This window comes from Chenopodium quinoa, unplaced genomic scaffold (genome assembly GCF_001683475.1).
Source record: "Chenopodium quinoa cultivar QQ74 unplaced genomic scaffold, ASM168347v1, whole genome shotgun sequence".
In the NCBI taxonomy this organism is placed as follows: domain Eukaryota; kingdom Viridiplantae; phylum Streptophyta; class Magnoliopsida; order Caryophyllales; family Amaranthaceae; genus Chenopodium; species Chenopodium quinoa.
The window spans coordinates 2,446,225-2,462,385 of record NW_018745080.1 but is presented as its reverse complement, the minus strand read 5'-3'; the positions used below and the strand labels follow the sequence as shown (position 1 = coordinate 2,462,385).

The window sequence follows — 16,161 nt, the reverse complement described above, 5'->3', positions numbered from 1 at the left end:
GGTTTGTTGGGGGGGGGGGGGGGGGAGCATGTTGCTCTATTTATAGTAAGTTTGGAGGAGTTTTTATTAGGCACGTGCGTGCCCTAAACAAATTAATAAAAAAGAGAACCAATAAGATAAGAAAATTTTTCTAACCCTCAAAAAAATATGATGAAGGACAATAATCAAATTATTAATATTATAAAATTAATTTTACTTTATCAAAAGAGGTTTTGTGGAAACAATCATTCAAAGATTTATGGAGCATTTTACTCCAATAGACTATTTATTAGTCAAATTTCAATGTCTTTTCATGCTTCGACCTACAAACGTGTTACTCTATTATTGGGATTAGGGACGTAATGTGTGTGTTGATTTAACAAGATTTTCTCCTTTCACACAATCTAGGTTGGATGACTTTGTTCCAAGACAAGTTGTGACAGATGCGGCCAATCGAAAATGGGTCAAGTACGAAGCAAGTTGTCGGGCAATTGAATTGGTTATGGCTTGCTTTCTTCCTTTATCTTTTTCTTCTCTAGGGGAACTGGATAAGGATGTTGTTGTGTTGCTAAAACGGCTTAAGAAGTTCTCTAAGACTCAAGACATAGGGGCTCGCGCTGCTACCTATATCTTCACCAGGATGGGCTTTGCTATAGTTAGAGGAGTGAGGGCCCAGATTGAATGAAAATAATGAAAATGATGGTTCCAAAAATGTGGTAGAAATAAATATAATATGTCATTTACTTGTATATTTTATTGGACAAATGCATTATTTAATTTATTTTACTTAACACACTATTGATTCAATAAATTAGTTAGGAGATGATACAGTACTAATTTTTCTTATGGAATTGAAATAACAAGGATTTGTTGAAAAATGAAAAAAAGAGTACATTAGTGAGAGGAATGATAATACTTTACGCAGATTAGGTTATTTATAATTGGGCTAGCCCGGAGACTCGTCCGGTTATAATCATTTAACCTAATATAGAGTAGTAGTTTGCTTAGTGCACTTACAAAGTTACAAAGCTTTTATATGTGTGATTTTTATGAGAACTTTAACTCACGTGTAAAATTTAAATTATCTTATAGGGACCAAAGTTAGTAAAATAATTACCCACTCTATAATTTTTTTTTTATTTTTTTATTTTTTTTATTTTTTAATTCTCACTTCCTAGTTCCTAGGCTCATATAAGTTGAACAAATTCTCATTTTTCTTTACATATAATATTTTATCAACCAAACAACCATCTATTATTTTATTTTTTTTTTTTTTTACAAGAAACCATCTATAAATTTTAGTTAACAAGGAATGCAAATAACATACGATATTTATCAATTTCTCAATTCACTAGGGTACATATATGTCATCATCACAAGAAGCAAGGAAACAAATCAAACAAAAGTGACATAAATTAAAAAGTCAAAGGAGAAATTGATATATAGGGCAAACATGGCCCAACCGCAGCCCTATTCATTCCATTGATAATTCAATTGTGTCGTTTAATAAATTTTAGGCTTCATCGATCATCGTCATAAAAAAAAAAAGTCTTTAAACCCGATTTTGGTCATGTATAACTTTGGTGCATGTCGACTGCATGGTCTGCATCTTTTGATGCTTTGAATGAAATTTCGATCCTATTCTAAATTTTAATTAACATTGTTATAATATTGGGGGTGTTAACGGGTCGCCCTACTCGCAAGCTACTCGATACTCGGTTCGGTCCAAATGTGATCAAAACTCTGCTCGAGTTTGGGTTCGTTTTGAGATCTTAACAAGCCAAGCTTGTGCTATCCTTGGCTCGGCTAAAAACCTCGTGAATAAGCTTTTTTTATTTTTATTTTTTTACTACACTATTAATATCATTTTTTCTAAAGCAATTTGTAACTTAAAATGTATTGACAATTGAGTATTTGAGGCCTTTATTTGAGGAATTCAGTAATCAAGTAAAATAATTTGATGAAAACAAATAAATTTAAGACTAGAATTAAACATTTGATAATCGAGTTCCACACGAGTCGAGCTCATGAGTAGGGGTGTACACCGGTCCAAAACCGGACCGGACCTGGACCGGACCTGTTTGGACCGGGGACCTGAATTGGGTAATTATGAGGACCGGGGACCGGACCTGAATTAACAGGTCCGGTTCCGGGCCAGACCTGAAAAATCAGGTCCGGTCCGGGTTTGGACCTGAATGGACCTGTTTTGTGTCTTTTTCGTTTTTTTTTTTTAAATACAAAACCTGTTGGACCTGCATATGGACCTGTTTTGTGATTTTTAGACCTGTTGCATAATTTAATAATTACATACAAACCAAAATTATCAATTACAAAACTACATAAAGTCTATAAAGTCCCGATTCTCAAACACCAAAAATACAAATGAGTCCACCGAAAATACAAATAAGTCCACGAAAACTCAGTTTCAATTTTTCAGAGTTTGGTTTTCTTCTTTTTTTTTTTTTTTTTTTTTAATTACGATTTTCCCAGGTTTCAGGTCCGGACCTGAAAACCCCGGGTTTGGACCGGGTCCGGACCGGGACCGGGAACCTGGATTTTTAAGAACCGGGACCGGACCTGAATCAACAGGTTCGGGTCAGGTCCGATCCGGTTCAGGTCGGTTCAGGTCCGGTTTCAGGTCCGGGCCAATTTTTATACACCCCTACTCATGAGGGTTTTGAGCTCAAGCCGAGCTCAGTAGAAAGATCAATGAGAAACACACCCAAGTGTAAAGTAAGTAATTAAACAAATTAAGTTTATTACATTTTCTTTGATGTGGTGAGATTTATAAGTACACCAGAAAAAGCTAGCGGCCAACGGAATTTCCCTATCAATGATGGGCCATGCATAATTAACAGTACAAAATTTTCGATCAATTGTGTTCCTTTTTCTGTACATAATTAAGCCATGCAACTGTTCTTACACAGTCGAAGTCCGTAGCTAGTCATTGATCTACCATAAATACTCCCTTTGTCTCTTAAACATTGTTGTCGTGCTTTTCTCTATTCATTTTCATAAAAATTGTACGGAGGTTTTAATGAATAGGTAATCTAGGTATGTAGGTAGTTTAATCTTATACTTATAGTATATGGGGGTAAGAAGTAGGGTAGAGAAAATTTGTGGAAATATATTACTCTTCTCGTTTTCTAAATTCCTGTAATACTTGAGTTGCTTGCACATAATTTTGGGAAAAATTGTAAGTAATGCATATAAATGAATAAAAAAAAATGTGCGAGTGGGATAATTAAAGTATAAACATATATAAACTTATTAGATTCAATCTAAATATTCATGAACTTATTTTAGTTATAATTGAACTTGTATACCCTTATTTACCGTTATTTGAACTTATTTTTTCAACTTTCCTTCTTATCTGAATTGACAAGTTGTGTTATTCAAACTGATGCATTATTTTAAAACAAAGAACAATTTCCTTCAATGTTGTTGAAACAAAAATAAATTTTCATTATCCACCAATTTAAAATCAGATTCCCAAAGTACCGTCCATGTAGGATTGGGGTTTGGTTTGGCTTAAAACCGCTAACAATATTAGCGGTTTTGATGTTTTTTTATTTTATTTTTTATTTTTTATTTTTAAGAGTCAAAGAGATTTGTTATTACTGAAAGCTAGTCTTTTTGAACTTAGCAATATTAATGTTGGCGGCTTGGCGCTCTCTTAGATGCTTTTGGCCAAGGAGTCTGTGTATTAAGTAAGGAGGAAAAGAGACCTTTTACTATTAACAGTTCTCTTTTCCTCGGTATCGACCTTACACAAAGTAAGGACGAAAAGAGAATTGTTCTTAGTAAAAGGTGGTCTCTTTTCTGAAACCGCTAATACTATTAGTGGTTTTAAAGGTACAACCACTAATACTGTTAGCAGTTTTAAGCTGAAGTAAATCAAAAAAATTGACACCCAACACCGATCCTACGTGAACGGTATTTGAGAAATTTGTTTTTAAACCGACGTACAAAGAGAATATATTTTTCTTTTAACAATATATGGGAAATCCCTCTAAAACAAAGCAAGGGAGAAGTATAATATATATTCAATAAAAGGAGTATATATATATTTATGATATCAATTTTTTTAATAATTTTTTCATTAGAGATATTAATTGTTGAATTATGCACTAACAAATATAATACGTTGAGAAATAGAACGTGTCAACTACCAAAGAAGAGATGAAGTATTCTCTCTCCTTTTTGTCATCCTCACCCACTCACCGTCCCCTTCATCCTCCTCTCAATATCTTCTCTCTCCTCTCTCCTCTTTCATGCTCTACTCTCCTCCTTGAATATATGCAACCCCACCGAACCACCTGACCGGCTTCCTCCTTCAATTCTCACGGCTCATGGCTGGTTCACCAACGGTCCTCGCAACGCCCTCCTCTAACCACCGTCCATCAACAACCGCAACACAACTGCAACAATATGCATCTATCGCTAGCTCGAGCTTCGAACCCGCAACACCAACAATGGCTTTTCTTCTCAATAACAATTAAAAATTCTTTGTTTTGTTTTTTGTGACAATTAGTTTACAGATTTGTGTCAAATATCTTTGTTTCGTACTTGGATTTGTATAAAATTTCTTTGTTTGTAATTTGCGAAAATTATTTGTTGGATATTTTTTAAGTTCTAGTCTATTTAATCTTCTTCTGATTCAAGTAGCTATGAATTAATATTTTTTAGCGAATTGATGTAGTATAAATTATTATTTTTTTTTTGAAACAGTAGTACTCCGTATTAATTTTCATTCAGCGAAAAGTTTCGGATCGGATATGGATATCAGATATGGGAATTTTCGGATACGGATATCCGATCTAAAATTAGGTTTCGGATCGGATATCCCATCCATGCTCACCCCTACTTTTTAGGTTGTCGTTTTAATTTTGCCCAATTCAATTTTTAAACATATGAGACCACATACTAGTATTTACTCTCACAACTATCCTATTAACCCACTACTTTTCTCTGTCATCATTTTTTTCCAACTAAAAATTAATAAAGTAACATCTTTTTATTGGGCAAAAAAAAATAAGCAACGCAGGGAATACAACAATGAAACATTGGAAAGGTTTTTTTCAGCCAAATTAAAATTTTTGGACTTCAAAGGATACTAGCCAGCTTTAACAAGTTTTAATGGGTATAAACCCTATAAGGTCCACAAATTCATCATTACATACAGTTTAGATTATGCTTGTTCGTAGATTGGATCACTGTGAATCTTGTATGAACTATAGGCCCATTGGGCTATAGCATATTATTATTATCATATATGATCCATTTTTTGGTATTTTATAAGAAAATTTGCAAACTTGTGCATATGTACTTCAATAATTCAATGTATTTTAAATGAAAGAGACAATATGCTTCAATAACCAAGTTTTGTTAGCTTTTCTGCTTCTTATGCAGTTTGCACATACAGACATACTGGATTAATATCCCACATACGTCGATTGGACCGGGTGTTTTGATACTCGTTGTATTACGTCTATATATATATATATATATATATATATATATATATATATATATATATATATATATATATATATATATATATATATATATATATATATATTGTGTGTAGTAGGGTGCATGATAATATGAAATCATTGTGTTTTAGATGGTAAGCGAAGGGCGATTACAAAGGCGTTGCAAATGTTGTTGACAAGTTCTTTTTGGCTTCAAGATCTCCGATTAACCCCTACGGAAGGCCATGTATTTATGATCAATGAGAATACCCTAATCAACAAAGAAATGCAGAATTCTACGTTTTGTAACAATCCCACCAGAGGAGATTGATTAGCACCTTTGTGCAATATTTGACACATTTTACTACAATAGCAATATGTGTATATCTAGAATGCTTTGAATCGGGTGAAAGTATGGTATGCAATCCAACTCGAATTAAGATTTAATTTTGAATTTTTACATATTTGTTCGAACCCAATAGAGTAAAAATGTATTTGCTTAAAAATAGTAAAATTTATAGTAAAATTTAAATACGGAGTACATCAAATAAATGAAAGACCAAAGGAGTATGTGCATTATTATGTTTTTACTATGTATCTTTTCATGTTTTTACAATTTTACTAGTCAAATATATTTTGGACATATAGCTTGATGTATGGTTTAATGAAAGATTAAAAGCAAACTACCAGTGACATGTGATTGATGATGTAAACCGCAAGGGCGAGTGATGAGAATCAATCTAGGATCACCTGGAACCAGGAGGGGAACTCTAACCACTTGAGCAATTTATCTAATTATGATACTAAGTACATATTTATATTTTGCTAGCTCTAAACATATGTAATTTTACTAATTTAAGAGAGCCTTAATTAACACTAGTCGGTTCATCTAATCATCTTCACACTTCTTTATATTTCCGAATATAAATAATCTTTTCACTTTTTATAACTTGTGTATGAAAGGATTACCTATTTTGAACACTTGAAATAGTATAATTTTTTAAACATCTTGAAATAGTATATATATGTGATCGACTATTATTTTCGAATGATATAAGGCATTGTTTGCGCTTTTGCCGCTTTAAGTACAATGTTGTGTTGATTTAGGGAGAATTAGATTCTAAATGCAAAGTATAGTTAAATGCTCACGTTGGCTACTATTAGTTGAATATTAAGATTCACTACAGAGTACAGACGCCTTGCTAGTCCGTATCTATGACATTGATAAAGAGAGTAAGCAAGATCACATCTTTTTTTTTTGGCTTGAATATTTAGATGCCTAACAAATATTATTTGTAGTATTTTGCTAATAATATTTATCGAATAAAGTCTTGTTTGGGGCATTTTGGGAGTGGAATTCCCCTAAGATTCTCCGGTTCTCACCTCACATTAGCGGTGCCTCATATTATTATTATAAGCCCGATTTATATATTTTGCCCAATCAATAAAATTTATAAAAATTAGTCATAATGGTTATACAAATTACAAATGGAGGTGGGGGGTTGAACATATGACTAAGTACACATATTTAGACTTCAGTTTTAACTAGTAGGTTAAGGTTTTAATGATTTTTTGGTGTTTAGAGAGTCACAACGACGGATGATGAGAATCTTGAACCCAAGATGATCTAAAATCGGGAGGAAAGCTCTAGCCGCTTGAGCTATCCATCACTATCGATCAAGATCTCATTGATAATAGCTCATACAGTGCGTCAATGCCTAAACAAAAAAATTACGGAAAATTTCAGACCACTTGTAAATTGGTGATGTCATTGGTTTACAAGTAACTATTTATTCTTTCACAAATATAAAAATTTTAGTTGTGAGGAAACATGTAACTTTCAACTTTGTCACAATAATAAAAAAAGATATTCTACTGAGAAGCTAAGCAACATACAAAAATATTATACTTCCTGTGAGTTTGGGCTCTAAATGTCTTTTTCCTTAAAAATAAAATAAATAAATAAATTAAAGGGGTAACATTCAATAACTCAAAATTGATGAAAATTTTATCTACCTATTTTTGATACGGAGTATATAGTATATACTTGCATTGAATTATGTCAATAATGTCATACATATATATAAACACCAAGGATTTATTTTTGGAAAGTCAAGCGCCAAAAATCTAATTTACGAGGGAATTTCTAAAGATGAAAAAAAATATTAAGAAACCCTCTTTACCAGGGAATTTCTAATTCATCAAAATAATCAAATAAAAATGAATTATTATATATAAGGATTAATACTTTCACTACTAAATAAACAATATTTTCCAATTGGATGGTTAAAAAAAAAAGGCAATTACTCGTATTAATCATCCCATCCGCTGCTGAACGCAATATCGCTATAGGAAAGACGATTTAATTCAGAGTAATATATATATTTTGTAATTGCATACAATTATTACACAAATGTTTAATAAAGGCGGATTTACATTAAGTTTGTGTGTGGCGGAAGTTTTTGGAAAGCATTTATTTCCCAAAATTCAAATCACACGTGTCAGTGCTTTACTTGCCATAATAACCAATTTTCTCTCTCTTCCTCATTCATTTAGACAAATCACTTTCTCTCTCTTCCTCATTTTTCTCTTGTGATTTTCTCTCTCCTCAACTGGCGATTTTTTCTCTCCTCGACCGGCGGTTTTCGAGTTTTTTCTCTCTTCTCTTTCACTTTTGAAGTTGTTTTTGCTAAATTCAAGTTTGTTTACTTAATTTTTTGAGCATTTTTGTTAGTTTTAGTTGTTTTGATTCTTCGATTCTTCGATTTTTAGGTTTTTTGATTTTTTTTTTGATTTCGTTTTTTTGTAGTGTTCGTATTCTGCAATGGTGAAGAAGAAGAGTAAAAAGAAGTCGTCAGATGATGCAGGTTTGTATTCTTAATTTTTTCAGGATTTATTTTCAGAATTTTCAAGTAAATTGCTTATAAATGTGTTGTTATATGTCTAATTTTTAGTCCATGTTATTTTCAGAGTTTGCACTTGAATTTTTTGCTTATTGTTTATGCAGATTATGATAATTGGAATTGAATTTTGAAGTTATTGTGTTGAATTTTGCTTTATTTTTTTGTTTATTGTATTTAATTGCTTATAAATGTGTTGTTATATGTCAAACAGCTACTGCATGTTATTTTCAGAATTTTCTCTTGAATTTTTTTGCTTTTTTCTGGCAGATTATGATAATTGGAATTTAATTTTGAAAATGTGTTTAATTTTGCTTTATTTTTTTTGTTTATTGTATTTAATTGCTTAAAAATGTGTTGTTATATGTCCTACAACTAGTGCATGTTATTTTTAGAGTTTGTAATTTAATTTTTTGCTTAGTTTTTAGGCAGAGTATGATAATTGGAATTGATCTTGGTTTTTAGGTAGAGCATGAGAATTTATAGGCAGTATGTCATTGTGTTTAGAAATCAAAGTAAAGGGGAGTAATACTATATGGTATATGGGTCACTTATATGCATAAAAAGGGTAACATTTGTGCATACAAATGGTAAATTTTTTGCATACAACCTGAATTTTCTCAAGAGTAATTTGTGAATTAGTAATTCGTGGTAACTTTTATCTCTGTGTTAATCATTATGCATAACTATTTGATATAGGTGGTTCTATAGGTGGATATCGTTATAAAGTGTCTTCAAAGGGAAAAGCAATAACGCCTAAAGAGTCTGCTAAGGGTAATCTAGTACCTGCGAAGGTCAAAACAATACCTAAGAAGGCCAAAACAGTACCTGAAGAGTCTGCTAAGGGTAATCTAGTACCTACGAGGGTCAAAACAGTACGTAAAAATGTCAAAACAGTACCTGATGCAAAGAAGATAAAGAAGAGTTCTCAGTTGGAATTGGTTTCTGATTCTGATTCTGATTCTGATACTTCAGTGCAAGAGAACATGTTTTCAATGATTCTTGATTTGCATTTTTTATTATATTTTGTTTGAAGTCTATATTGTTTTAGTTACTTTTTCTTTTTTAATTATTTAGGGTCCAGATACCTTTGAGGGCAAGGTGTAGACCATATACCTTGGGAAATTTGGTGAAGAACTTTAGTGATAAACAAAAACAAGTTGTTGTTGAAGTTGGTTTTGGCGGTTTGTTACATTTAAAATTAAAAACTCTCTGTCGTAAAATGCTACCTTGGCTTGTTGAAAACTTTAATGGTGGTAGTTGCATGTTTACCGTTGGTAGTGGTAAAGATTTTGTAGTTACCAAGAATGATGTATGTGGTGAATTTTGCTTGCCTATGGGTGATATTCACGTTCCTGAACTCAAGAAAAATGTTGAAGTTCCAAGTGTAGACAACTATATTCTTCAGGTATGGAGATTTGATTTTGATGTTTCTGTTAAGCAATCTATTCCTTTGGCAAAATTAGAGTCTCGGATGTAGGAGTTCGTTGATGGAGGAGTAGCATTTAAGAGGTTTTTTGTGGTTCATGCTATGTCTAGCTTTTTAATTCCTACTCCTAATAGGAAAGTTTCTTTGAAGTTGCTAAAGGCAGTTGAAGAAGTTGATGAAATAAAAACTTTTGATTGGTGTTCTTAATTTTTGAGGAAGTTAAAAAAATTCTGTTGATAAGTATAACAAGGATCTAACTGTTCAAAGCGTGAGTGGGTGTTTGCTGGTTTTGCAAATTTTGTATTTTCATCGTTTAAACTTTCAAGGACAAAAGGAAAGTTGTAGCCTTCCTTTGATTCAACATTGGACAGATACTAAGGTTAAGAGTCGGATTAATTTAGAGGTTAATGCTGGTGGTTTTGGGCATGGACCATTGGATACATCTACATATCCTTTGTCACATTCTTCAATTAACCAAACTGCTGTTAAGCAACCTGTTACTTTGGGATCTGATCAAGGTGGTTTAAATGTTGGTGGTGCTTGTTCGAGTGGTACAATTGACCGCTTTGTTCAATTTGAGCTTCCAGATGGTGTCATGACTGATGATGAAATCAAACAAATTTCAACTAATGTAAGTATTTTTTTTGTTTAGTAGTTACCCTTTATTCTAATAAAAGTTACCCTGTATGTGCACAAAAGTTACTCTTTATGTGCACTAAGTTACTCTAAATGTTCAGTTTAAGTAACTTTTTGATTATTTTTCTTTGTTACATTTGTTTAGTTTTTTCTTTGTTTCTCTGTTTATAGGTTGTTCATGAATCATTTCTTTTGCTTAAAAGAAATATGGATGTTTTTTCAAGCGTTCAGTCAAAGGGTTTTAAAACTTTGAGTGATTTGGTTACCAATGTTCGTTCTGAAAGAACTACTTCATTGTCTTGTGAGTATCCTGTAGCAGTTTCTCAAACTTAACAATTACTCTCTGATCCTCATTATCATAAGCTTTTAGATGGTATAATTGAGGAGTGTATGAAGATGAAGTCGTCTGCACATGAGTTTTTTCAGTTTGACATTCCTAATGCAACAAATCATGTTGAAGCAAATCGTGAAGAAGATGTTCCTGATCTTGTTAATAATAAAGATGTTCCTGACCTTGGTAATAATCCAGATATTCCTAAACTTGGTAATAATCAAGGTGTTCCTCAGCCTATCAGATCCAATAAAACTTTATGTTTACTGGACTTTGGGCCAGTAGGTCAGAAGGTGCCTTTTGTGACTATGTTTATGAGGGGTAATGCTCGGATTTTCGACAGTTTGCCTCAGTTACATTTGGAAGTTCTTGATTGTTCTTTGCTGAAGGATGAATCAATGAATAGGAAGTTAAGTGTCATTTTCAGTCATAAATATTCTTTTATCCGTATTTTTTTCCTTGATTTTTTTTAATGCTTATCTTATTTTTTATCGTTGCAGTGAGAACCTTGTAACTTTTGGGATGAATTTTCTAGTTCCGAGAGAAGATATGGAGTCCATTTCATCTCCACTTATGATTCGATGGTGCATTGTTGATTTCTATGCTCTGTATTTGAATGAGGTAGCATGTTTTGAGTCTTCTAGTCCTCGAAGATTCTTTTTTGGTGTGAGGCAAAGTGTAAGTAACTTGATGCATATATATATATATATATATATATTAATATTAATATTAATATTAATATTAATATTAATATTAACCTTATACCTTAATAGTTTGCATTGTTGTATGTTTATGAGCTTGAAAAAGGTGAAAATTCTGGTCCTGTTAAAGATTTGCACGATTTATGAGAAGGGTGGATCTGCTACGAGAATCCTGGATGTGATATAATGGATGCTGAACTGGTATATTTCATGCTAAACTAATATCATACCCTGAAAAGAGTTATGTCTGTGAAATTCTCATTAAAGCACTTAATTTTACTGTTTCATATCAATGTTCCTATTCTTGTTGAGGAACACTACATTCTGTTTGTTGTTGATCATGCAAAAGTGTTGGTTTACTATCTTGATAATATTATTTGGTGTGATACTACTCTTGAGTACTTTGAAAAGTTGTTTTTCATCTAGTATGTTCATGTGTTTTGAGAAGTGATATGCTTTGTGTATATACAAGTTTATTGTTTCAATTTCAATTTTTTTTTTTTTTTTTTTTTTTTTTTTTGTATTCAATGCATTCTTAACTTTAATATTTTTTTATCAGTGTGATCAATTGGGTGATTTTCTTGGAAAAAGAAATCATCCAAATAGTACGCAACTACCTTTCTATGAGTTTAAAGGAAGTTGTTGATTTACTATGGAGAAAGACCAAGATTGACAACACTCACTGTGGAGTGTATGTCATGTATCACATGCTCCATTTTGTTGGTGAATCGTTCATATTAAATGAACTCAAAACAGTAAGTATTCATCTATTTGTCTTTTTTTTTTCCCTTTCTGATGTTTAAGTTCTTTCATATTGATAAGTTTTTTATTTCTCTGTTGTGAGGTTGCTGGAAGAAAATATCTGCGTGGACAGATCTATACCACATACACTTGTATTGTGTGATATGAATGAATACAGGGTAGACGTCTTGGCAGAAGTAGCCAAGTTCAATGAGAGGAAGAAAAATGCTGATTATGTCAAGGAAATTAATTGAAGAAAGGCTGCAATCGCTGAGAAGAAAAAGAAAGCAGCACAGGCAAAGGTAGAAGAGAATCCCTAAGAAAAAAGGACAAAAAAGCCGACAAAGAAGTACACTCCTTCTAAAGAGTGAACTGACTTAGTGATTAGGAGGAGTAGTATATTTTGAAAACTCAATGTATGTGCATACATCAAGTATAATGATGTAATTAAAGTTTCGATGGTATAGTTTTTGGTGGTTATTTTTGAAAATTGAATGTAGTTTTTGGTGGTTTTTTTTTAAACTGAATGTATGTGCATACATTAAGTAATTTGAAATGTTATTGGTATATATCTTTCTTTTTAATTGTGCACGAAATAGGGCCACTTTATGCACTAAAAAGAGTCACTTTATGCAGTTAAAAGGGTTACTTTATGCACTAAATAGGGTAACTTCATTTTTTTAATGGGGTCACTTTTTTGCATAGGGTAACTTTTGTGCACATAAAGGGTAACTTTATGTGAACTTGAAGGGTAACTTTTGTGCATAAAAAGCGTAACGTATGTTCACAAAAGTTTAACCTTTGTGCACAATAGGGTATGCGTTTTCCCTGTTTCTCTTACTCTGTTCATGTTTCCACTATAGCAACATGTTCTCACTATTGTGCTAATGACAATATCATTTAAAGCTTGAAATTAGTACTTAAATTTTAACCAAACTATATATAGAGTAAAAAAAGAAAAAATAGTATAACAATACAAAGTATAATAATAATGTTAAAAAACTGCTCTAACTTTGGTAGAAAAAAATTCTTGAAAAGTCGTATGTTAGGTGTCTTTGATCCAAATTATGAATTTGGAGGTAGCAGTGCTAGTTTCTTTTTTTTTTTTCCCCTTTTCAAGCCCTCCTTTTGCTCTCTTGCTTCTTTCTTTTGTTACAACACTTTTAAGATCAAGTATAGTTGGTACACTTGTACTTGTACTGGATGATGAAGAAACATCATTATTGCTTAGAGTTCTCTCTGCCACATCAGGAATGTCAGAAGCATCTTCAGCACCTTCTTCTCTCAGAGCAGCATTAGCAAGAAACTCTTCCACCATTTTTAGGCTATTTCTGAAGCTTTCTTCCATAAATGCTCTTGTCTCTTCATTTTCTTGACTTTTTAAGATTAAATTATAGTATTTTCTCATCATTGTTTGCCTCCATGGTATATATGGTTGTGTGGGATCTTGATTCTTCAACCTATTCCATGCCTCTGATTTTGCAAACTTAGTCCATCTTTTTGTAACATACTTTTCTGGTATTCTTGAAACTGATGGTAAATGTAGAATTCTGATGCAATGATAACATAGCCATCAAGTTGCTTCAAAATTTTCGCAAGTACACCACACACTTTGGCTCTCATGTATATAGTTTACTTGATGCGCAGACCATGGCATGTCTTCTAGGAATACTTGATAAAGTACATATTCTTCAGTTCTCCCTATCATTTAAACAGTTGTTGCCTTATAGTATCCAAACTCCTCTTTAAAACCTCTGAATAGTGACAAAGTGAAAACCTGTGCACCAAAATCATGTAGCTACTGTTAATTTGCTATATATTTTGTGTTATTTATGTACTTTGAATATAAGTTTTTACCTGTGCAGCATGCTTTTACATTTCGGAGAGTGGCAATGAAGTGAATGCTATTGACTTGATACAGGTGAACTCATCATATTTCTCTGTGCTTCTCCAACGATTTATTGTCTTCTTAAATATGGTATATAATTTTGTCAAGGTAATTGATTTACTTGCTCAATTGAATCCTATTGCATGATTTTTGCTTTCATTCACTCCTTTGTGATGAAAGAATTCTTGCTGAAAAGAAATCTCTATTAAGGGCTGGACACCATTTCTCTTTGAGTTCATACACTCTTTTGTACCAAGAGTGTGTTGTCAATTCAAATTTGTGTAACATTGCATGCCACCTTTCTTCAAATTCTTGTTCAGTCACACAACCCTTTAAGCATTTGTTGAATTCCTGCTTAAACTCTTTATCTTTTTTAAGAGCCCCAAATCTTGTGATTGCATTTTGTTCTAAATGTCATATACAAAGTCGATGCCTTGTATTAGGTAACACCTACATTCAAAATAAAATGTTGTATATTGTCAGAATTATTAGTTTTGAAATCAAAATATTTTAGGGTAATATGTAAATATAAACTTTTTACCTACTCAATTGCATTTGACATTGTTTGGTCCTGGTCAGTGAATATCGAGGTTGGTGTTTTACCCTCCATAGCTTTCAAAAAGTTTTCTAGTAACCACACAAATGACTCTGTTTTTTCATCCCTAATAAAAGCACATGCAAACATCAATTTTTCCAGTGATTGTTTATGCAAACAAAACGAGCACATATAAGATTATGTCGGTTGGTTCTGTATGTTGTATCAAAGACAAGAACATCTCCGTATATCCTATGGTCTTCTAGCATCATTGAATCTCTCCAAAAGATGTTAGAAATTCTTCCTTCATTGTCAAATTTCACTCTAAAAAAGAAGTTTGGATCCTTTGATTGTTCCTTAGTTAAAATGTTCACTAAAGTTTGAGCATCTCCAGCCTCAATTTGCTCCATTCTTAACCTTGAGCAGAAATTCAGGTGACCTACAACATTATGCCCTACATTCTGCTCTCCACCCAGCTTCTGTAGACATGTAATTATAAGTGTCCATTGTAGTCAGACCTGAAGCTTTCATTGTTTTGATTGCTTCAGCTTTTTCTTATTTCATTTTTCTTTTAGAATGATGCAAATAATGCCACCGTGACCTCGTTAGCTTATGGTTATGTTGTAATACATGTGCCACCACCTCAAAATGTCCTTCTTTATTTACTTTCGCTCTTATGCATGCCTTGCAATCAAATCGTGTAATGGCTACTTGTCTTAGCTTTCTTGTTTTCACGTTTACATTCTCTTCATCAACCATTTCAACTAATTTTGTTTTCTTGTCACCTGAATTTCTCTTTCCTTCCACAGAACACACATACTTCTTCTCTTGGACTTCTTTATGTGTGTGAAGTATCTTGTTGTATGCTTTCTTATTGAAAATCCCAGTATAGCAGCATGTTTTTCATACAATTCCAAAATTTCTGCAAAAGATTTTCTTACCACACCAACAAATGATCCTCTAAGGTCTAAACCAGAGGCGTCAATTGGATTTGCATCTGTGATTTAATATAATGTTTTAGCATAATATTCACACAGCACTCGTACCAAAGGATTAATTCAGACATATCAGACAACCAGAGGTAGCATGTCATTCTATTTATAAATCAATGTGAAGGGGAGTAATAATATGTGTTATATGGGTCACTTATATGCATAAAAAGGGTAAAATTTGTGCATACAAAGGGTAACTCGTGCATTCTGAATTTTCTCAAGAGTAATTCGTGCATTCATACAGGTAACATAATTTCATATCAAAAAATAACAATTATGATTCCTTAGTCAACTAATTTGGTTACTCAACAATTGAAATAAAACAATATGAATTGGATGTTACCTTCAATTGCATTTAATTTAGATGTTTCTTCTGAATTTGAGTCAATTGATTTATGAGAGACAACTTGATTTTCTCTCTCTTCTACATTGTCTGCTTCTTCTGGATTGCAATTATCGCCAAAACTCTTTGTTTCTTCTTCTATAATCGAGCGATTTAAATTGATTTCAACAAAAGAATTCGAGTTCTCAAAATTACCTAAAATTGGAGTTTCA

At 32.4% G+C, this 16,161-nt stretch overlaps 1 protein-coding gene across 1 annotated transcript; it reads right to left on the bottom strand.

Annotated features, from left to right (window-relative positions):
• Nucleotides 1-13,236: 13,236 nt before the first annotated feature.
• On the bottom strand, nt 13,237-14,689 carry LOC110709591. The gene is made up of 2 exons (XM_021887805.1): nt 14,625-14,689; nt 13,237-13,741 (listed from the first exon to the last, which is right to left on the bottom strand). Exons 1-2 carry the CDS (start codon nt 14,687-14,689, stop codon nt 13,237-13,239), a joined length of 570 nt encoding a protein of 189 aa, XP_021743497.1.
• Between the last annotated feature and the right edge of the window lie 1,472 nt (nt 14,690-16,161).

What these genes read in the sequence shown, in the direction of transcription:
- LOC110709591 (XM_021887805.1), bottom strand. Translation starts at nt 14,689, where the DNA reads ATGGAGGGTAAAACACCAACCTCGATATTCACTGACCAGGACCAAACA. An exon ending in ACAATGTCAAATGCAATTGA is followed by an intron (nt 13,742 to 14,624) that starts GTAGGTAAAAAG and finishes TCATTGCATCAG; the next exon opens with AATTCTACATTTACCATCAG.